At 38.6% G+C, this 23,620-nt stretch overlaps 2 protein-coding genes across 2 annotated transcripts; both read right to left on the bottom strand.

The window, feature by feature from the left end:
* Positions 1-3,322: 3,322 nt before the first annotated feature.
* LOC131971215 (rho-related GTP-binding protein RhoA-C-like) lies at positions 3,323-10,592 on the bottom strand. Its single transcript, XM_059332537.1, has 5 exons — positions 10,503-10,592; positions 7,361-7,516; positions 6,733-6,853; positions 6,514-6,644; positions 3,323-3,490 (listed from the first exon to the last, which is right to left on the bottom strand). Exons 2-5 carry the CDS (start codon positions 7,514-7,516, stop codon positions 3,323-3,325), a joined length of 576 nt encoding a protein of 191 aa, XP_059188520.1. The 5' UTR covers positions 10,503-10,592.
* Positions 10,593-13,639: 3,047 nt separating this feature from the next.
* Positions 13,640-20,995, bottom strand: LOC131971216 (rho-related GTP-binding protein RhoA-B-like). Its single transcript, XM_059332538.1, has 5 exons — positions 20,954-20,995; positions 18,335-18,490; positions 17,730-17,850; positions 17,511-17,641; positions 13,640-13,824 (listed from the first exon to the last, which is right to left on the bottom strand). The coding sequence occupies exons 2-5, from the start codon at positions 18,488-18,490 to the stop codon at positions 13,648-13,650; spliced, it is 585 nt and encodes a 194-aa protein (XP_059188521.1). The 5' UTR covers positions 20,954-20,995; the 3' UTR covers positions 13,640-13,647.
* Positions 20,996-23,620: the final 2,625 nt, after the last annotated feature.

Here is a 23,620-nt window from a genome sequence, read left to right on the forward strand (position 1 = left end):
AAGGCAGTCTGGGTATACCCAGGCTACTTGTGATTGGTATTTGAACACATATATCACATATAAATAAAAAAATGTCTGTAGATTTTAGGGTGAAAAACTGTTAAACCATGACAGTAAAAGACGTAAAATGATAAATGAGTTAATTCAGTTTCAGTAACAATGAAACACTGTAATTGTCTATGTCAGCCGAAAGAGGATTTTTTACAGCATAATAGTCAAGTCCATTTTTTATTTATATAACCCAAAAGGGCTTTTACAGGGCTTTACATATACAAGCCATCACTGTAATTTTTGCATTTATTTTTTATAAAAACACTTTTCCTCACTGTTAAATGTACTAAACACCATATCTCTAACATAAATATACTGTAAGGGTTTTTTTTTACAGTGTACTTAATCTGCTAGGTCTATAGTGGCAAGGCACACCGGAAGTTAAATGTTTAGACTTCCTGTCAATATTCCAAAATAAATGTATAAGAAAAAAGAAATTAGTTTTAGTTTAATACCCAAAAAAACACTTTAAATGGAAGTTGTGGGTCTGTGTATCTTTTGGTCATTGGATTTGTCATTCACAAAATTATATTTAAAAAACAATATACAGTGGTTATTTGATTTTAGATTCAAAATAAAACACTAAAATTAAAAATACAATACAGCTTTTTACTTCATCAGGGTCAGAAAGGGATCAACGGATAGAGAAAATGTATTTCATTTTCATTTTCTAGTTATAACAACAAGAATTTAAATCGAAAAAATGCCCATTATTTCATATTCTGCGACCGGAAGTTGTCATTTACAAAATAAAAGCGCAAATGGTTTATTCCCCTTTTCAAATCTTCGTCACAGAGACAACGACAAAACAAATATGCATATTTTATCTGAGTGAAAAAGCACGTCAAATAGATGCAAAAATGACCAAAAAAGACACAAAAATGACCAAAAAAAGACACAAAATGACCAAAAAGAGACATACATTTACCAAAAGAGACAGAAAAATACCAACTGTGGACTCCAAAATTCAACTTTTTCACAATATTCTAATTTTTTCCCAGAGGAAATTTTCTAGTTATTATTACTTCTGGTGCATTAATGTAAAAGGAGGATTTTACTTCTGTATTTTGGTGAAGTGGAGCTCATGTTGAACTATAAATAAGTATTATTTTCAACAGTTTCTTTTCTATTTTGTTTGTAATATTAAAATCCACTACAAAAGAACAGTATCAAAGTAATAATTCATTATTATTATTATTATTACTACATGACCATAAGTAGCCACTGTTACATAAACATGCACTGACGATATCAGTAAAAATATGTCAGTACAAAAATGTAAAAGTATTAAAGAAAAGTACTCAAATCAGAAACATGTCAATGTTTAACTGCTTTATATATTATACTGATGGATTATTATTATTATTAATATTATTATTACTACTACTACTACTGGTGCATTAATGTAAAAGGAGGATTTTACTTTAGTAGTTGGGTGAAGTGGAGCTCATTTTGAACTATTAATAAGAATTATTTTCTCCAATAATTGAGTGATTGTTTTTAAAAATGATGAAAATAGAAAGAAAAGCTGTCACAGTAACCCAGAGACACCTTCAGTATTAGTCCAAACTTAACATCATCACTAATACAGAACAATCATTAACATTAAAAGGAAAAGCAGCACATTTTTACATTCATAAAGCTTGATCCATTAAATGTTTTTACATGAAAAATTACTTGAACGAAACTAAACAAAATAGTCAATAGTTCATTTGCTGTCAATCAGTTGTTTTTATTATTAGGTCATTTATTTAATCATATTTTACAAGCTCTTCATATTATTTGTTTGCAAAAACAATTTAGTGAAGTAAAAGTCCATTAAGTATACACTGTAAATAGTCGTTGTGAAATCTCCAGTTATTTACTATTATTCACAGTTCATCACTGTGTTTGATTTTTACAGTGTAGTGCTGTATAATTTACAATAAAAATCACAGTAGTTAAATCTTTACTGTAGAAAAAACACAGTAGACAGTATGAAAAGTAAAGTAGAAGACTGTATATTTCCATTTTTATCATAATTTTGATCAGAATCAGTCCGATACAAATGCTGTTTAAATAATTAACTTAATTAAATGAATATTATTTTCTTTAGCGTATAGAGTAATTACTTGCAATTACTAGTAAATTCAATAAGAGTAATGATTAAATTATTATCAAATTAACAGCATTGTTTACTGTGTCGTATTGCCGTACACAGTGCCATTAAAAATCACAAAGTTTAACTGTTTTTATTCTTACAGTAAACAAATCAGTACTGTAAATAAAACAAAACAAAAAAATCAGTGTTTGAGTATTTCAGACAGGATGACATTGTGTGTGTGTGTGTGTGTGTGTGTGTGTGTGTTCATGCTGATCAGGGAACACCCAGAGCTGCTACGGAGTAACATACTAAATATGAGCAGTGGTGGAAGAAGTATTCAGATCCTTTACTGCAGTAAAAGTACTAATACTTCACTGTGAAATTACTCCACTACAGTAAAAGTCCTGCATTCAAAAAACGTACAAAAGTACAAAAGTATCAGCATCAACGTGTACTTAAAGTATCAAAAGTAAAAGTACTCGTGATGCAGAATGGACCCACATAGATTGTTTTATATATTCTAAATATATTAATAGATTATTTGCATTGATGCATTAATGTAAGTGCTTTAATGTTGGACGCTCTTAAAACAAGATAAATGATCTAACACTTCTAAATATAAAGTTTTTTTTTATCTTGGTAAGAACCAAATAATCATCAGGTCACTCTGCTCGGGTTTAATTTATCTTGTTTTAAGAGTTCATTTATTATTTTAAGTGTTCAACATGCTTATTTCTAGATTTAATAATCTTAATTTAATAAATCTTGTCAAGGTAAATTATCTGTCCATGCAGCAAGATCATTTCCCTCAGATTTACTGTTTGATCTGGTTTTTAAACACCTTTTTTGCAGTGCAAAGACAGGGCATATTTTAACTTCTTAATATACTGCTGTGTGGTTTAATTAAAACATGTCTAATCACTTAACATTCACAATACTTAAATAAAGTACAAGTACCTCAAAATTGTTCTGAAGTACAGCACTTGAGTAAATATACTTAGTTACTTTCCACCACTGCATAAATGTATAAACTCCCTTTTTTAATTGCACTTTAACTTTTCTGGCTCGTCCCTCTAACACCTATTCAGTGGTGCTGGGTTTGTTGGTTCGTTGGTTTGTTTCTCCTCCTCCTCCTCCTCCTCCTCCTCCTCCTCCTCCTCCTCCTCCTCCTCCTCTGACCTCTGACCCCTATAGCAGGAGGCAGACGCTCCCTCCCTTCTTGTGCTGCAGCGCCGCCCTGGCAGCCATCTCAAACACCTCCTTCAGTCCGTCCTTCGTCTTGGCTGAACACTCCACGTACCCGAAGGCGTTCATCCGGTTGGCCATGTCCCTCGCCTCGTCAGACTTCACTGGTTCCTGTTTAGATAAACCAAAAATATCAAGGAAACAGGACATCATGTTAATAAGAAATAAAATAATATATTTTTATTTTTTTAAACATAAAAGACATTGTCAATTAAAGGTCAAAATGTGGGATAACTTTATTTTATGATCTCTGTGCTAACAACTTTACCTCTTTTGAGCAAGAACATAGATGTTCTATCTATAGAATCTATTTCTACAGGTATCTTCAGCTCTGTGTTGTAAAACAGGTTTTTATTGTACACACTGGACTGACTGAAACGTACACAGCACATTAAAGAAAAGGTGATGGAACACTGTGGTAAACCTGCTCCTGTCCCAACTTCTATATGTATATTTACAATAAACTATTTACACGTCTCCTCCAAGAATCTCCACCTTATCGTGGTGGAGGGTTTGTGTGCTCCAGTGATCCTGGGAGTTGTGTCTCCTGTAGCTCCTGGTAGGGTCTCCCAAGGCAAAGTGGTCCCAGTGGAGGGGCCAGACTAAGAGCCATTCAAAGACCCTTATGAAGCCGATTCCTGTACAGTGGTGTACCTCGCCCAGCACGGGTAAACCAGGGCCCCCTCCTGGAGCCAGATCCAGGAGGGCACCACACAGGACACCGTCTGGTGGCCGGGCCTTCGTCCACGGGGCCGAAAAAGCCACATGGATCCACCGACCTGTTGGCCCACCCCCCATAGAGTAGGGCATAGGGGTCGGTGCAGTGTGAGTCAGCAGCATGTGAAGGAGGGTACCTGGGCATTCTGACCCCTGACCCCCGGCTCCAGCGGCTAGCTCTGGGGACGTGGTCTCTAACTGTTGTCTGTTCTTATGCACCAACAGCAGCTCGGAGTACCCGGCCTTCTTGGAGTCTCTGGGTTGTGTCCTGCAGGGGAACCACCTGGGGACTCTATAGTTCTTCTGGGAGACTTCAAGGCTCACGTGGGTAACAATGATGGTACCTGGAGGAGGTGATTGGGAGGAACGGCCCGATCTGAACCAGAGTGGTGTTTGATTATTGGACTTCTGTTCTAGTCACGGTTTGTCCATAACAAACACCATGTTAGAACAAAGAGTTGTTCATAAGTGTACCTGGTACCAGAGCACTCTAGGCCAAAGATCAATGATCGATTTCATTATCGTATTATCAGATCTGATTATGTTCTGGACACTCGGGTGAAGAGAGGAGCAGAGCTGTCAGCTGATCACCACCTGGTGGTGAGGTGGATCAGGTGGTGGTGGAGGCTGCTGGACAGACCTGGCAACCCAAACGTGTAGTGAGGGTGAACTGGGAACGTCTAGCGGAGGCCCCTGTCTGCAGGGTCTTCAACTCACACCTCCGGAAGAATTTCTCCAGCATCCCGGGTGAGGCTGGGGAGATGGAGTCCGAATGTGCCATGTTCAACATGTTCAAAGCCTCAATTGTTGATGCGGCTGGTAGGAGCTGTGGCCTGAAGGCCGTCGGCGTCGTGGCAGCAACCCAAGAACCCGCTGGTGGACACCGCCAGGGTTGCCTCTTGTCTCCGATTCTGTTTGTGGTTTTCATGGACAGGATCTCAAGGCTCAGCCGGGGGGAGGAAGGGATCCGGTTTGGTGACCTTAGAATTGCTGGTGGTGGTTTGCAGCTGAGTGTGAAGCGGTTGGGATGAGAGTCAGCACCTCCAAGTCTGAGGCCATGGTTCTCTGCCGGAAAACGGTGGACTGTCCCCTCTGGGTGGAGAGAGGTACTGCCCCCTCTGGGTGGAGAGAGGTACTGCCCCCTCTGGGTGGAGAGAGGTACTTCCCCCTCTGGGTGGAGAGAGGTACTGCCCCCTCTGGGTGGAGAGAGGTACTGCCTCAAGAGAAGGAGTTCCAGTATCTCGGGGTCTTATTCAGCAGTGAGGGTAGAACGGAGCGTGAGATGGACAGGAGGTTGGGTGCAACGTCAGCAGTGATGCGGGCGTTGTACCGGACCGTCGTGGTGAAGAAGGAGCTGAGCCTGAAGGCAAAGCTCTCGATTTACCGCTCCATCTACGTTCCTCCGTAGGGTGGCTGGGCTCAGCCTTAGAGATAGGGGGAGGAGCTCAGACACCCGGAGGGAGCTCGGAGTAGAGCCGCTGCTCCTTCTCCTCTAAAGGAGCCAGCTGAGGAGGTTTGGGCATCTGGTAAGGATCCTCCCTGCGCCTCCCGTTAGAGGAGGTCCAGGTCCAACTGGTAGGAGGCCCCGGGGAAGACCCAGAACACGGTGGAGGGATTATATCTCTCTCCTGGCCTGGGAACGCCTCGGGGTCCAGGAGGAGCTGGACGTTGTGGCTGGGAGAGGAACGCCTGGAACGCCCTGCTTAGCCTGCTGCCCCCGCGACCCCCGCAGAGTCCCGGATAAGCAGAGGAAAATGGATGGATGGATGGATGGATATTTACACTTGAATTTAGGATTAGCAAATGACTGCACTACATTTAAGTTATGACTTAAGACAGTGTGCAACAATGGTTGTATATATATATATATATATATATATACATATATATATTAATGGTAGTAATTTAATTTTCTTTTTAAATATCCAGAAAATTAGATTTTATAAAAGTTATACATTTACAGTACAGGCCGAAAGTTTGGACACATTCAATGCGTTTTTCTTTGTTTTCATGACTATTTACATTGTAGATTCTCACTGAAGGCATCAAAACTATTAATGAACACATATGGAATTGTGTACTTAACAAAAAAAGTGTGAAATAACTGAAAACATGTCTTTTATTTTAGATTCCTCAAAGTAGCCACCCTTTGCTTACTAGAATATAAGACATGTTTTCAGTTATTTCACACTTTTTTGTTAAGTACATAATTCCACATGTGTTCATTAATAGTTTTGATGAATTTACAATGTCATAGTCATGAAAATAAAGGAAACACATTGAATGAGAAGGTGTGTCCAAACTTTTGGGCTGTACTGTATATCTATTTGACTGAGTGAAAAAGGTAAAAAAAAAAAAAAAAAAAAGGGAGTAGTTCCTCCTCCTTTGGTAGATTAGCAAACAAAGACCTCACTGACCTGCTTCATCTTGGCCAACTCTCGGCGAGTGTGCTCATCATTTTGCAGGTCTTTCTTTGTTCCCACTAGAATAATGGGCACGTTGGGACAGAATTGCTTGATCTCAGGAGCCCACTTCTCTGGAATATTCTCTGCATCAGGCACAAGGTGAACATGTTGAACAAGGAGCACATGCAATGAAAATGTTTGTGAAAAACAACAACAAAAAGAAAATCTCACCCAAACTATCTGGGCTGTCGAAGGAGAAACACATGAGGATGACATCTGTGTCTGGGTAGTTCAGAGGCCTCAGTCTGGGATAATCCTCCTGACCCGATGTGTCCCAAAAAGCTAACTCCACCTAGAACAGGACAGGAGAACAGGACTACATCACCACCAAGGATGTCACTGTGGACATCAGAATGTCTTTACTGTGTCCTGGGCTCAGAGGCTGCACACTTTCTGAATCCTCAAACTAGTTTTAAAGGTTTTGACATCTTGAAGTTCGTGTTCACTTAGCGATCTCTGTTTGTTTACAACAAGCACCAGACACTCTGTGCACAGTTAGCATGCCGGTTAATTCACGATCAGTGGCAGAAACTTTATGTTCAGTTAGCATACCGGTTTGTTTACAATAAGCAGTGGACACTGTGCACAGTAAGCGACGGTGGCTGCAGTTGGAAAAACAATAGTCTAATTTTTTTTTTCCATGACTGTATATTCAATACATCAAAACCTGTCTTAACTTGCTTGTTTTGAAATGATAAAAGAAGGTCAGATAACCCTGGTCTAACCCCGGTCATTGGTGTGAAAGAGGTTCAGGTGTCTCCAACTACACACTCACAAAAAAACATAAAAAACAGCTTACCTGTTTACCATCCAACTCAATATCTACCACATAGTTTTCAAACACTGTGGGCACGAAAACCTCAGGGAACTGGTCTTTGCTGAACACGGTGAAGAGGCAGGTCTTGCCACAGGCTTGATCACCAACTATCACTAGTTTCTTTCTGACTGCAGCCATCTGAAAGAATAATAACAGAATAAATACATTTATAAGCAAACAAGACAAGCAATGTTGACAGACATGTTCAGTCAGGTCAGATTTAATGACACAGTAATGACTTACTCCTGAACAGAGTCAAGCTATTTGTTAGCGTAGCTCCCCAGTGTTCAAGCATATTATGGACAGAAAGAACAGTTTGTCATGGGAAACTCCATCTCCTGTTGTGATGATTGTAAAAAGAACTGTGGAAATACACTGTTCATGTTACAAAAGTGAAAAATGTTGGCATTATTTTCCTATGCTTTGCTGGTGATTAACACTGAGCCAGGTTAAACTTTTGTTTTTTTGCTGGAGATCTCTGTGAGGGCCCTGCCTCAATCTCAGAGTAAAGCTGAAGCCGACTACAAATCATTACTGTGACATCAGTAAACATCAGCAGCACATGATGGACTTAAAAAACACCTACAGCCATTGTTTTCCATGTAAATCTGCTCTTGATGTGTGTCATTGTTGGTTAAAGTGCATAAACATCCATTCTCGTCCGCTTATCCGGGGCCGGGTCGCGGAGGCAGCAGGATAAGCAGGGCATTCCAGGCGCCCCTCTCCCCAGCCACAACGTCCAGCTCCTCCTGGACCCCCAGCCTCTCTCCAGGAGTTTGGTCCAGAGCCAGGCTATGTGTGGAGGTGAGCCCAACTATTTCTAGCTGGTAACGCTCCAGGCGTCAGCACGCCCAGGTACCCTCCTTCACCTGCCGCCAGACTCACACTGCTCCTGACCCTTCAGCCTAACTCTGCGGGGGGTGGGCCAACAGGTCGGCGGGTCCACGTGGTTTCTTCGGGCCCCGTGGATGAAGGCCCGGCCACCAGACGCTCACCTGCGTGCTCCCCAACCGGGTCTGGCTCCAGGAGGGGGCCCCGGTTTACCCGTGCTGGGCGAGGTACTCGGTTGTGTGTTTTCCCGCTTCATAAGGGTCTTTGAATGGCTCTTAGTCTGGCCCCTCCACTGGGACCACTTTGCCTTGGGAGACCCTACCAGGAGCTACTGCTCCCGACAACACAGCTCCCAGGATCACTGGAGCACACAAACCCTCCACCACGTTAAGGTGGCGATTCTTGGAGGATTAAAGTGCATAAACACTTTAGGATAAGCCACCACCCTATTCTCGCTTGTCAACGGCTTAAACAACAGTTTTATTACATTCAATCCATAATACTGCAAACCTCCATGTTTAATGTATACAGTCATGGAACAAATTATTAGACCACCTTTTTCTGCAATTTCTTGTTCATTTTAATGTCTGGTAAAACTAAAGGTACATTTGATTGCACAAATATAATGATAACAACAAAAATATCTGATAAGAGTTTAATTTAAGAGCTGCTAACTAGACATTTAACATGGTTTTCTTGATGATAACCAAAAAAATTTTCAAGAAAACCATGTTAAATGTCTAGATATAATAATCTGATATTTGTCAAAACATTTCACACTGGTCCACCGACCAGCACTGATTTTCTTCTCTTTTTTAATTCTAGCAAAAAACAACACAAAATGTGAATATCGTGAAAAAGGTAAATATTTTTGATCAATTATTTCAGAAAGTGAAACTCATACATTATATAGATTCATTACACACAGAGTGAAATATTTCAAGCCTGTTTTTGTTGTAATTTTGATGATTCTGGCTTAGAGAGAATGAAAACACAAAACTCAGTGTGTCAGAAAATTAGAATATTACATAAGATCAATAAAAAAAATGATATTTTAAACACAAATGTCAGGCTTCTGAAAAGTCTGTTGTCATCTGGTGTCTCTCTCCTTCCTCTTGACAACAGCCCATAGACTCCTATGGGGAGTTTGCTGGCCAGTCCAGCCCAGTATCACCATGGTCACTGAAGCAGCTTTTGGTACCTTTACCAGTTGGGCAGGTGCCAAGTCCTGCTGGAAAACGAAACCAGCATCTCCTGGGAGCTTGTGGGAGCATGAAGACTCTAAATGTCCTGCTAGATGGACCTCCTCATCTCCTCCTGCTCCTCCTCCTGCTCCTCCTCTAAATGTCCTGCTAGATGGACCTCCTCATCTCCTCCTCCTCCTCCTCCTCCTCCTCTAAATGTCCTGGCTGCTATGTTGACTGTGGACTTGATAAACCCAGTGGAGCAACAGCAGCAGAGGACATGAACCAAACCACCACTGACCCAGGAACAGCACATTACACTCACCAGCTAGATTCTACTTTTATACTGAGAGGGGTCTCTGCTGGTGTTGGTCCACTGTGTATCTATATAAATTATGAGTTTCACTTTCCTAAATGATTGACAAAAAATATTGAACTTTTTCATGATATTCAATTTTTTAGATTTACCTGTGTAAAAAAACACCAAAAATAGATACAAAAAGGACCCAAAAAAAATTACCAAAAAAGACACAAAAATACCAAAAAGAGACATAAATTTACAAAAAGAGACACAAAAAACAACAACTGTGGACAAAATCGAACTTTTTCACAATATTCTAATTTTCTGAGACACTGAGTTTTGGGTTTTCATTATTTCTAAGCCAGAATCATCAAAATTACAAGAAAAACAGGCTTGAAATATTTCACATGTGTAATTAATCTATATAATGTATGTGTTTCACTTTCATTTTCATTAAATTCTAATTATTTGAGATGTACCTGTAAATGAACTATCTACCTGCTTCAGAGACACAACATTACATTACACACCTTCATACTGTCGGTAAAAGCTATTTTAACCAACAATAACAATAATCATTATACAGCATTAATTAAGCTTGTTACATTACAACATAACTTCACTTCCTCTCTGCTAAAGTCCCCTTTAACTGTAGTCAGTTTAACTTTACATTACAGATAACTATTCAACTCCAATGTCACCTTAATATTCAATTATATTCTTATGCAGCCAACTGTTGTCATGGAATCAGTGAAATATTAGTTTCACTTCTCTCTAGCTCTATTTTAAGTCATTTTAGTGATTTTACCGTTAGATTAGAGATCCTTTCCTTCCTTTAGTTCACCTGTCGGACCCGACACGTCCACGAATATTAGTCCCGCCCACATCACAGACTTTCAGCCAATGGCACACGGTCAAATCATGAGTGAGTGGTAACTTAGCCAACCACTGTAGCTCATCATGTAAATAGAGAAATCGATGAGTAGTGAAAGTGAAAGTTAGGAGTGACTTGACTTGTGATTGGTATTTGAACACATATATCATATATAAATAAAAAAATGTCTGTAGATTTTAGGGTGAAAAACTGTTAAACCATGACAGTAAAAGACGTAAAATGATAAATGAGTTAATTCAGTTTCAGTAACAATGAAACACTGTAAATGTTTATATCAGCCAAAACAGGATTTATTACAGCATAATAGTCAATTCAAGTCCATTTTTTATTTATATAACCCAAAAGGGCTTTTACAGGGCTTTACATATACAAGCTATCACTGTAATTTTTGCATTTATTTTTTATAAAAACACTTTTCCTGACTGTTAAATGTACTAAACACCATATCTCTAACATAAATATACTGTAAGGGTTTTTTTTTACAGTGTACTTAATCTGCTAGGTCTATAGTGGCAAGGCACACCGGAAGTTAAATGTTTAGACTTCCTGTCAATATTCCAAAATAAATGTATAAGAAAAAAGAAATTAGTTTTAGTTTAATACCCCAAAACACTTTAAATGGAAGTTGTGGGTCTGTGTATCTTTTGGTCATTGGATTTGTCATTCACAAAATTATATTTAAAGAACAATATACAGTGGTTATTTGATTTTAGATTCAAAATAAAACACTTAAATTAAAAATACAATACAGCTTTTTACTTCATCAGGGTCAGAAAGGGATCAATGGATAGATAAAATGTATTTCATTTTCATTTTCTAGTTATAACAACAAGAATTTAAATCGAAAAAATGCCCATTATTTCATATTCTGCGACCGGAAGTTGTCATTTACAAAATAAAAGCGCAAATGGTTTATTCCCCTTTTCAAATCTTCGTCACATAGATAAAATATGCATATTTGTTTTGTCGTTGTCTGAGTGAAAAAGCACGTCAAATAGATGCAAAAATGACCAAAAAAAGACACAAAAATGACCAAAAAAAGACACAAAATGACCAAAAAGAGACATAAATTTACCAAAAGAGACAGAAAAATACCAACTGTGGACTCCAAAATTCAACTTTTTCACAATATTCTAATTTTTTCCCAGAGGAAATTTTCTAGTTATTATTACTTCTGGTGCATTAATGTAAAAGGAGGATTTTAATTCTGTAGTTTGGTGAAGTGGAGCTCATGTTGAACTATTAATAAGTATTATTTTCAACAGTTTCTTTTCTATTTTGTTTGTAATATTAAAATCCACCACAAAAGAACAGTATCAAAGTAATAATTCAGTGTTATTATTATTATTACATGACCATAAAGTAATACTTAAAGTATTAAAGTAAAGTACTCAAATCAGAAACATGTCAATGTTTAACTGCTTTATATATTATACTGATGGATTATTATTATTAATATTATTATTATTATTACTACTACTACTGGTGCATTTATGTAAAAGGAGGATTTTACTTTAGTAGTTGGGTGAAGTGGAGCTCATTTTGAACTATTAATAAGAATTATTTTCTCCAATAATTGAGTGATTGTTTTTAAAAATGATGAAAATAGAAAGAAAAGCTGTCACAGTAACCCAGAGACACCTTCAGTATTAGTCCAAACTTAACATTATCACTAATACAGAACAATTATTAACATTAAAAGGAAAAATAAAAATCACAGTAGTTAAATCATTACTGTAGAAAAAACACAGTAGACAGTATGAAAAGTAAAGTAGATGACTGTATTTTTCAATTTTTATCATAATTTTGATCAGAATTAGTCCGATACAAATGCTGTTTAAATAATTAACTTAATTAAATTAATATTATTTTCTTTAGCGTATAGCGTAATTACTTGCAATTACTAGTTCTTTATATAAGAGTAATGATTAAATTATTATCAAATTAACAGCATTGTTTACTGTGTCGTATTGCCATATACAGTACCATTAAAAATCACAAAGTTTAACTGTTTTTATTCTTACAGTAAACAAGTCAGTACTGTAAATAAAACTAAACAAAAAAATCAGTGTTTGAGTATTTCAGACAGCATGACAAGTAAAAGTACTCGTGATGCAGAATGGACCCACTTAGATTGTTTTATATATTCTAAATATATCAATAGATTATTTGCATTGATGCATTAATGTAAGTGCTTTAATGTTGGACACTCTTAAAACAAGATAAATTATCTAACACTTCTAAATATAAAGTTATTTTTATCTTGGTAAGAACCAAATAATCATCAGGTCACTCTGCTCGGGTTTAATTTATCTGGTTTTAAGAGTTCATTTATTATTTAAGTGATTTTGTTCAAAAGAAGATGTTAAAAGACACAAAATGACCAAAAAAGAAACAAAAGATGTAAAATCACAAAAAAGACATAAAAGACAAAAAAGACACAAAAAGACATAAAATGACCAAAAAATAAACAAAAGACATAAAACCCACCAAAAAAGACAAAAAAAAGTTGTTTTTTTATCTTGGAAAGAAACAAATAATTGTCAGTGCAGCTTTAATTCATCTTGTTTTAAGAGTTAATTCCTTATTTTAAGTGTTCAACATGCTTATTTCTAGATTTAATAATCTTAATTTAATAAATCTTGTCAAGGTAAATTATCTGTCCATGCAGCAAGATCATTTCCCTCAGATTTACTGTTTGATCTGGTTTTTAGAAACCTTTTTTGCAGTGCAAAGACAGGGCATATTTTAACTTCTTAATATACTGCTGTGTGGTTTAATTAAAACATGTGTAATCACTTAACATTCACAATACTTAAGTAAAGTACAAGTACCTCAAAATTGTACTGAAGTACAGCACTTGAGTAAATATACTTAGTTACTTTCCACCACTGCATAAATGTATAAACTCCCTTTTTTTTTTCATTGCATCTGAACTTTTCTGGCTGGTCCCTCTAACACCCATTCAGTGGTGCTGGGTTTGTTGGTTTGTTGGTTTGTTGGTTTGTTGGTTTGTTTCTCCTCCTCCTCCTCCTCCTCCTCCTCTGACCTCTGACCCCTATTGCAGGAGGCAGACGCTCCCTCCCTTCTTTTCCTGCTTTTCCTGCAGCGCCGCCCTGGCGGCCATCTCTAACACCTCCTTCACTCCGTCCTTCGTCTTGGCTGAACACTCCACGTACCCGAAGGCGTTTATCCGGTTGGCCATGTCCCTCGCCTCGTCAGACTTCACTGGTTCCTGTTTAGATAAACCAAAAATATCAAGGAAACAGGACATCATGTTAATAAGAAATAAAATAATATATTTTTATTTTTTAAACATAAAAGACATTGTCAATTAAAGGTCAAAATGTGGGATAACTTTATTTTATGATCTCTATGCTAACAACTTTACCTCTTTTGAGCAAGAACATAGATGTTCTATCTATAGAATCTATTTCTACAGGTATCTTCAGCTCTGTGTTGTAAAACAGGTTTTTATTGTACACACTGGACTGACTGAAACGTACACAGCACATTAAAGAAAAGGTGATGGAACACTGTGGTAAACCTGCTCCTGTCCCAACTTCTATATGTATATTTACAATAAACTATTTACACGTCTCCTCCAAGAATCTCCACCTTATCGTGGTGGAGGGTTTGTGTGCTCCAGTGATCCTGGGAGCTGTGTCTCCTGTAGCTCCTGGTAGGGTCTCCCAAGGCAAAGTGGTCCCAGTGGAGGGGCCAGACTAAGAGAGATTCCTGGAGCCAGACCCGGGAGGGGAGAACGCAGGCAAGCGTCTGGTGGCCGGGCCTTTGTCCACGGGGCCCGGCCGGGATCAGCCGGAAAAAGCCACATGGATCCACCGACCTGTGGGCCCACCACCCACAGAGTAGGGCATAGGGGTCGGTGCAGTGTGAGTCAGCAGCAGGTGAAGGAGGGTACCTGGGCGTGCTGACCCTGCAAGTCGCAAGGAGAAGGTCTCTGACTGTTGTCTGTGCTTATACACCAACAGCAGGCGGAGTACCCGGCCTTCTTGGAGTCTCTGGGTGGTGTCCTGCAGGGGAACCACCTGGGGACTCTATAGTTCTTCTGGGAGACTTCAACGCTCACGTGGGTAACGATGATGGTACCTGGAGGAGGTGATTGGGAGGAACGGCCCGATCTGAACCAGAGTGGTGTTCTGTTATTGGACTTCTGTTCTAGTCACGGTTTGTCCATAACAAACACCATGTTAGAACAAAGAGTTGCTCATAGGTGTACCTGGTACCAGAGCACTCTAGGCCAAAGATCAATGATTGATTTCATTATCGTATCATCATATCTGATCATGTTCTGGACACTCGGGTGAAGAGAGGAGCAGAGCTGTCAGCTGATCACCTCCTGGTGGTGAGGTGGATCAGGTGGTGGGGGAGGCTGCTGGACAGACCTGGCAACCCAAACATGTAGTGAGGGTGAACTGGGAACGTCTGCAGGGTCTTCAACTCACACCTCCGGAAGAATTTCTCCAGCATCCCGGGTGAGGCTGGGGAGATGGAGTCAGAATGGGCCATGTTCAACATGTTCTTCTTGGTGGGAGAGGTCTTGCAGGAATTAACCTCACTGGACCCCAAAAAACCAGCTGGATCTGATGAGCTTGCTGCATTCTTTATCAAGATTGCTGCCCCCATCATTGCAACTCCCTTGACAGACATCTTTAACCTCTCCCTCCAGACGGCCGAGATTCCATCCGATTGGAAAGAAGCAACTGTAACTCCTCTGTTTAAGGGTGATGATCAGGCTGACCCAAACAAATACAGGCCCATCTCCATCTTGCCTTGTGTGTCCAAAGTACTTGAAAAGCTTGTCAACAAACAGCTAATTAGTTATTTGGATATGTATGATATACTGTCTGGGTTGCAGTCTGGTTTTCGCTCTGGTCACAGTTGTGTTACAGCTACCTTAAAGGTTCTCAATGATATCACATCTGCGCTAGACGCTAAACAACACTGTGCTGCAATATTCATTGACCTTGCCAAAGCTTTTGATACTGTTGATCATAACATCCTCTTAGATAGACTGAGCAGTATTGGGGTCACTAATCACTCACTGTCCTGGTTTTCTCACTATCTTTCACATCGGGTACAGCGGGTGAGGTTTGAAAACCTTCTCTCTCATCCTCTTCCAGTATCCAAGGGTGTCCCCCAAGGCTCCATACTCGGTCCTACACTGTTCTCCATATACATTAATAACATACCTCTGTCTTCTGGTAACTCACTTATTCACCTATATGCTGATGACACAAATCCTTTACGCCACTGGTCCTTCCTCCAACACTGTAATCAAAACACTTCAAGATAGCTTCCTCCACATCCAACAGGCTTTCACTCACATTAAACTGTCTCTAAACACCTCAAAAACCAAGGTCAAGTGGTTCTGTCGTAAGGGTGCTAAACCCCCCCCTGTCCTCAATATCACCACCAGCGAGGGTACTTCCCTGGACCAGGTCATGGTCTATAAGTACTTGGGCATTTGGTTAGACAGCACACTATCCTTTTCCAACCACATCTCAAACATCCAATCCAGAGTAAAGGCCAAACTCGGGTTCCTCTACAGAAACCGTTTCACCTTCACCTCCTCTGCCAAACTCACCCTCATCAAAATGACAATTCTCCCCATGATTGATTATGGTGACATCATATACAGGTCTGCATGCAAAGGTACACTTTCCAAACTTGACACCCTCTACCATTCCGCCATCCTGTTTGCCACAAACGCTCCCTTCAACACACATTGCACTGCACGCTATACTCTCTGGTCCACTGGCCTTCACTTCACACCTGTCGAAACATGCACTGGTTTACTTTTATTTACAAAACCTGTCTTGGTCTTACACCCCCCTATCTGCATCACCTATTGCACCCTTTGTCTGTCACACACAATACCCGGTCCTCACTCTACATCAAATTAAAAATACCAAAAACCTCCACCTCCATCCTTTCAATCGGCTGCTGCCGTTGACTGGAATGCTTTGCAAAAAACCCTCAAACTGGACCAGCTCATCTCCATCCCTGCCTTCAAAGCTGAGACATTCTCACTGACTCCTGCAACTGTTTTTCTACCATGTAATACCACCTCACCATTTTTTCTCCATATTTCTTTTGTTGACTGCTGTTCGTCTGTCTGTCTGTCTGTGTTATTGACAAACTCTCAGTGTGGAGGCTCCCTCAGGTTGCTTTTTCCTCATCTGGATCCTCGGTGCCTTGCCATGTCTCTACACTGTCAATCAATATGTGCTGTGTGTGAGTCTGAGTGTGTGTTTGTGTGTGTGCGTGGCTAAATGCGTGTGTGTGCATGTTTGTGTATGTATACTTACAGATGTGTATGTGGGGGAGGGAGGGGTGGGTTTTGTCATTTTATTGTCTGTTTTTAATCCTTTTTTTTTTTTTGTAAAGCACTTTGTGTTACATTTCTGTGTATGAAAAGCGCTATATAAAAAAAGTTTGATTTGATTTGTTTTGAATGTCAAACACATTCCCGGTGGGTGTTGGCCTCCGCCAGGGTTGCCCCTTGTCTCCGATTCTTTCGTGGTCTTCATGGATCTCAAGGAGCAGCCGGGGGAGGAAGGGATCCGGTTTGGTGACCTTAGAATTGCATCCATCTATTTATACATATATATATATATATATATATATATATATATATATATATATATACAGCGAGGGAAATAATTGTTTGATCCCTTGCCAATTTTTTGATTTTTGCTAAATTTTACCACTGACAAATAAATGAATGTTAAATTTTAATGGTAGGTTTATTAACAGTGACAGACAGAATACAAAAAAAATATCCAGATCACAATTTATAAAAGTTATACATTTATATCTATTTGACTGAGTGAAAAAAAGAAATCTGGGAGTAGTTCCTCCTCCTTTGGTAGATTAGCAAACAAAGACCTCACTGACCTGCTTCATCTTGGCCAACTCTCGGCGAGTGTGCTCATCATTTTGCAGGTCTTTCTTTGTTCCCACTAGAATAATGGGCACGTTGGGACAGAAGTGCTTGACCTCAGGAATCCACCTCTCTGGAATATTCTCTGCATCAGGCACAAGGTGAACATGTTGAAAAAGGAGCACATGCAATGAGAATGTTTGTGAAAAACAACAACAAAAAGAAAATCTCACCCAAACTATCTGGGCTGTCGAAGGAGAAACACATGAGGATGACATCTGTGTCTGGGTAGGACAGAGGCCTCACTCTGTCATAATCCTCCTGACCCGATGTGTCCCAAAGAGCTAACTCCACCTAGAACAGGACAGGAGAACAGGACTACATCACCACCAAGGATGTCACTGAGACATACATCAGAATATCTTTACTGTGTCCTGGGCTCAGAGGCTGCACACTTTCTGAATCCTCAGGCCTTCTGGTCACTAAAATTATGTATGTATGTGAAGTAAGCACAATTAGCATGCCGGTTAATTCACGATCAGTGGCAGACACTTTATGTACAATTAGCATGCCGGTTTGTTTACAATAAGCGGCGGAAGCTGTGCACAGTTAGTGACGGCGGCCACAGTTGTGGTGCCGTTATTATCAGATATTTTTGTTATCATTATATTTGTCCAAACAAATGCACCTTTAGTTGTACCAGACATTAAAATGAACAAGGAATTGAGGAAAACAATAGTCTAATATTTTTTTCCATGACTGTATAATCAATACATCAAAACCTGTCTTAACTGGCTTGTTTTGAAATGACAAAAGAAGGTCAGATAACCCTGCTTACCTGTTTACCATCGACCTCAATATCTGCCACATAGTTTTCAAACCTTGTGGGCACGTAAACCTCAGGGAACTGGTCTTTGCTGAACACGATGAGGAGGCAGGTCTTGTCACAGTCTCGATCACCAACTATCAGTAGTTTCTTTGTGACTGCAGCCATCTGAAAGAATAATAACAGAATAAATACATTTATAAGCAAACAAGACAAGCGATGTTGACAGACATGTTCAGTCAGCTCAGATTTAATGACACAGTAATGACTTACTCCTGAACAGAGTCAAGCTATTTGTTAGCGTAGCTCCCCAGTGTTCAAGCATATTATGGACAGAATGAACAGTTTGTCATGGGAAACTCCATCTCCTGTTGTGATGATTGTAAAAAGAACTGTGGAAATACAATGTTCATGTGACAAAAGTGAAAAATGTTGGCATTATTTTCCTATGCTTTGCTGGTGATTAACACTGAGCCAGGTTAAACTTCTGTTTTTTTGCTGGAGATCTCTGTGAGGGCCCTGCCTCAATCTCAGAGTAAAGCTGAAGCTGACTACAAATCATTACTGTGACATCAGTAAACATCAGCAGCACATGATGGACTTAAAAAAACACCTACAACCATTGTTTTCCATGTAATTCTGCTCTTGATGTGTGTCATTGTTGGTTAAAGTGCATAAACATCCATTCTCGTCCGCTTATCCGGGGCCGGGTCGCGGGAGCAGTTCATGTATCACCAAGAGAGACTCATGAGACAGTTTAGCTATTTCAAGTCTACACGTGCACACGTTAAGGCGTCTGGAGCTTTGGCTTTAGGACAGTTGTATGCATTTACGCACAAGGTCCACTGGATCATCAGGACCTGACAGTTAATAATTTGCTATGTTCTGCAGATCTACATAGATCTATCTCTAATACGTACCAGATGAACTTAGGCTTAGTTTGGCTGTTTTGCGGGAAGTGCCTGACGCATGATACAAAGGGAAGTGAAAGTCAGCAAAATGCAGCATAAACAAAATGTTTTACCTTATTGGTTAACTACAAAAGTCTGTAAAACATAATGGGACTGTGCATAGGTGCCAAATTGGGTTAAACAGTGTAGATATAAGGTCCGATGGAATCATATTGTGAAGAGACTGCTGTCCACATGGCTAATGAATATTCAGCGGTGATTATGGTGTCTGCGGGCAGGTAAACCTACCTAATAGCAATTTAAGTCGACACCTGGGCATTGTGTGTACACCTCAGCTGGTGCGTAATGAACTGTGTGTCCGCGCGCGAAGCTGGGAACTGGCTGTGAGCGTCACACTTTACTATTACTATTTTTTAGTAGCTGAAATTATTTTAATTATCCCTTTCACCTTTGCTATCATCAAATATCAATTAGATATCATTCAAACCTAGAGAGAGAGAGAGAAAGAGAGAGAGAGAGAGAGAGAGAGAGATTTCGTTATCAAGAAAATAAAAACAAGCCTGAAAATAATAGAAATATCCTGACAGCTCTGTTGGGTCTTGGATTTCATCAGTTCTGCTTTCTTATAAACACTCCCGTATGAACCTATGAGACTCTGTGTAACAGCTGATCTGTGTAGATTTGCTGCAGAACATAGAAAATTAATAACTGTCAGGTCCTGATGATCCAGTGGACCTCGTGGGTAAATGCGCACAATCTCTTCCTCAGTTTGGCGTCCGAGCAGCGGTCCAGTCCTGATAATCTGTTACAGGCATTAACGCGTGTGTGTTATTGTCCTAAAGCCAAAGCTTCAGACGCCTTAACGTGTGCACGTGTAGACTTGAAATAGCCTAAACTGTCTCATCGGTCTCTCTTGGTGATACATGAATTGCTTTAATTATGAAGCGAACGGCTGTTAAACTCAAAAATTGTCATCGTAAAGTAAATAATTATTTGTACATTGAGACGAGCGTGCACACAGGCGTGCGATGCGTTCGCACGGCACGAATGAGCCATCGCTATTTGATTTCCACACACACTACACAGTGTGTCTGTACGCTCATGTAGAATTGTACTTAAAAAGTCACGCGGGTCTTCATGTCACGTATTTGAGGCGTAGTTCACCGTCACGCTCTTCTGTTCATTGAAAGTGAATGGAATTTACACGCACACGTTAGAGGTTTGATGTCATCGCATAGCCGCTGTACACGCGTTTTAGTATAGTTCACCGGCATAAAATACCCCTCATATCAGATACACACACACACACACACATTTTGAGGTTAAAGGTCATAGGTTGCTGTATAAATAAATACTTGTAAAGGAAGGCTTGTTGTAGGTGTGCTCCTTGTATATTATATAGTATTATAACATTACTAGTATTAATTGTTATAAATCTCTGAAGAATCTCATCACCGGCAGTAGCCCCTGTGGCCCTTTCACAATTTCCCCAGAGGAAAGTTTCTAGTTTAGCTTGTTACATTACAACATAACTTCACTTCCTCTCTGCTATAGTTCCCTTTAACTGTAGTCAGTTTAACTTTACATTACAGATAACTATTCAACTCTAATGTCACCTTAATATTCAATTATATTCTTATGCAGCCTGTTGTCATGGAATCAGTGAAATATTAGTTTAAGTTCTATCTAGCTCTATTTTAAGTCATTTTAGTGATTTTACCGTTAGATTAGAGATCCTTTCCTTCCTTTAGTTCTCCTGTCGGACCCGACACGAACACGAATATTAGTCCCGCCCACATCACAGACTTTCAGCCAATGGCACACGGTCAAATATGAGTGAGTGGTAACTTAGCCAACCACTGTAGCTCATCATGTAAATAGAGAAATCGATGAGTAGTGAAAGTGAAAGTTAGGAGTAGTGATGTTTGGGGTTTTTTAAACTTTAATGATAAATTCCAAATACAGTCAGAACATTCATGTCGGATAGAACAAACAAAGTCTGGCATCACAAAAGAAAATAAATAAATATGAGATAAAGTGAATGAAGTGCATAAGTCAGTACAGGTGTAAATTAAACAGAATAATAAAGATAATTAAATTAAAAGGGAAGGAGGGAAAAAAAAGAAAAAGGCATGATATATTACATTTCTCCAAATATTTCTTGAATTATGTTAAGAGTATGTATACATTTGTTATGATCAATTGTTTTAATACATTCAAGGTAGTTATTGAATTAAATTTCAAAAGCAGCAAAGAAATGTCGACCTTTGGAAAATTTGGCTTTATGTATGTGGAATTTTGCCAATAATCAAATTAATTAAGTGTTGAATTTTCCTATTGTTATTGCTATCATGTAAAAGTATATCTATGGGCTTCAAATTAATTGGTAGGTTGGAATGTGAGGTGATGTAAACTTCAATTTTTTTCTAAAAAATCTGGGAAAAATGACTTTCAAAACAAAAAGGTTCCTGATTGTTCCCACTTCAGCATTACAAAATACACACTTCATATCAATATTAATACATTTTGACAGACGTTTGTTAGTTGGGTAAATGTTATGTATAATTTTATATTGAACTTCTTTAATTTTATTGGAGATAGCAGATTTTTATGTGGAAGGATCTATGTTGCTTTCCAGTTAATGTCAGAAAACGAGGAGAACCATACAAATGTTCCTCTGGGAGTAATTTTCCTTTTCCTGAAAAAGATTCCTTATATGTTTATTATTACAGTGGTGACTCATAATATTTATACCACTAACAAAGAGGGTGAAGTCAACTTTCTCTGTCTCTTGACCTTCAAATGAGTAGTGATGGTGATCTGGTCTCTTTCTAGTGATCCGGCTCTTCATTTCACCACTTATACCTTTTATAATTTAGCATTGTTTTGACTTGTGATTAATATTTTAACACATATATCATATATAAATTAAAAAATGTCGTAGATTTTAGGGTGAAAAACTGCTAAACCATGACAGTAAAAGACGTAAAATGATAAATGAGTTAATTCAGTTTCAGTAACAATGAAACACTATAAAAGTTTATATCAGACAAAACAGGATTTTTTTACAGCATAATAGTCAAGTCAATATTATTGATTATTGACATAAATAATAAAAACAAAAGAAATAATAAATGATAAGAAGAAGAATGGTAAGAAATACATGTAAATACACAAAGTTGTCACAAATCAACAAGAAAAAAAAATAGTTTTTATTATTTATTTTAAAACAAAAATCAAACTAGGATACCACTCATTTGTTTTTTAATATTCTTTTGTAAAACGAAAATCCAATGAGATGATACACGAACTGTTGTGTGGAATACAATGAGACAGTCTACTAAAATAAGATATCAAAAACACAATTTACTTTCATAAATTGCTCCTTATTAAATGAACCACTGCGGTCCATCCATCCAGCCGCTCCAACATCTCCAGTGCGCCCTTATTACCGACTTTATGGTAAATCTGAGACCACTGGGAGAGTCAGCACTAGATTACTGCAGAGTGTGGAAACTTCCGGTTTTCAAAATAAAACGTAGGTATTAAATGTATTAAAAGTTAATTTTAAAAATATGAGGAGTGTTAAGATGTGAATACAGGAAGAGATGTCTCATAAAACAAGTGAGATCCTGAACTGATTCTGAGCCAAAAGGTCACATGACCTGGAGCTATGATGCTCATATTTACATTATGAAATGGATTAAAAATTCATTAAAAAAATATAAGAGGAAGTAAAATACTCTAAAAGAGGTTTGTCTCATACAGTCAGTGTAGATCTACTGTCCTACACTGATTCTGAGCCAATAGTCACATGACCAGGAAGCTATTGAGATAAAATGTTTATATTTATATTATGAAATGTATTTTTAAAAAATCATATAAAATAGGAGAAGTGTTAAAATGCTCTAAAAAGAGGTGTGTCTCATACAGTAAGTCTAGATCTGCTGTCCTACATGAATTCACATACCCTGGGAGCTATTGAGCTAAAATGCTGAATTTTTCATAGAAATATGAATTTATTATCAATTTTGAGGACCATTAAAAGCTAAAAGAAAGAGGTGTGTCTCCAAATCAGTGGTGGAGCAAATAACTATCAGGCTGATTAAGACACACATTAAGACTCTTTTCAGTAGCTTTGAATATTCCTCTTCATTTATATTAATAATTTTATTCATAATACAGAATTGTATCTCAATAGCTTCCTGGTCATGTGACTATTGGCTCAGAATCAGTGTAGGACAGTAGATCTACACTGACTGTATGAGACAAACCTCTTTTAGAGCATTTTAACACTTCTCATGTTTTATATGGATTTTTAAATACATTTCATAATATAAATATGAGCATTAAAGCTCAATAGCTTCCAGGTCATGTGACCTTTTGG

This window comes from Centropristis striata, chromosome 5 (assembly GCF_030273125.1).
Source record: "Centropristis striata isolate RG_2023a ecotype Rhode Island chromosome 5, C.striata_1.0, whole genome shotgun sequence".
NCBI lineage: Eukaryota > Metazoa > Chordata > Actinopteri > Perciformes > Serranidae > Centropristis > Centropristis striata.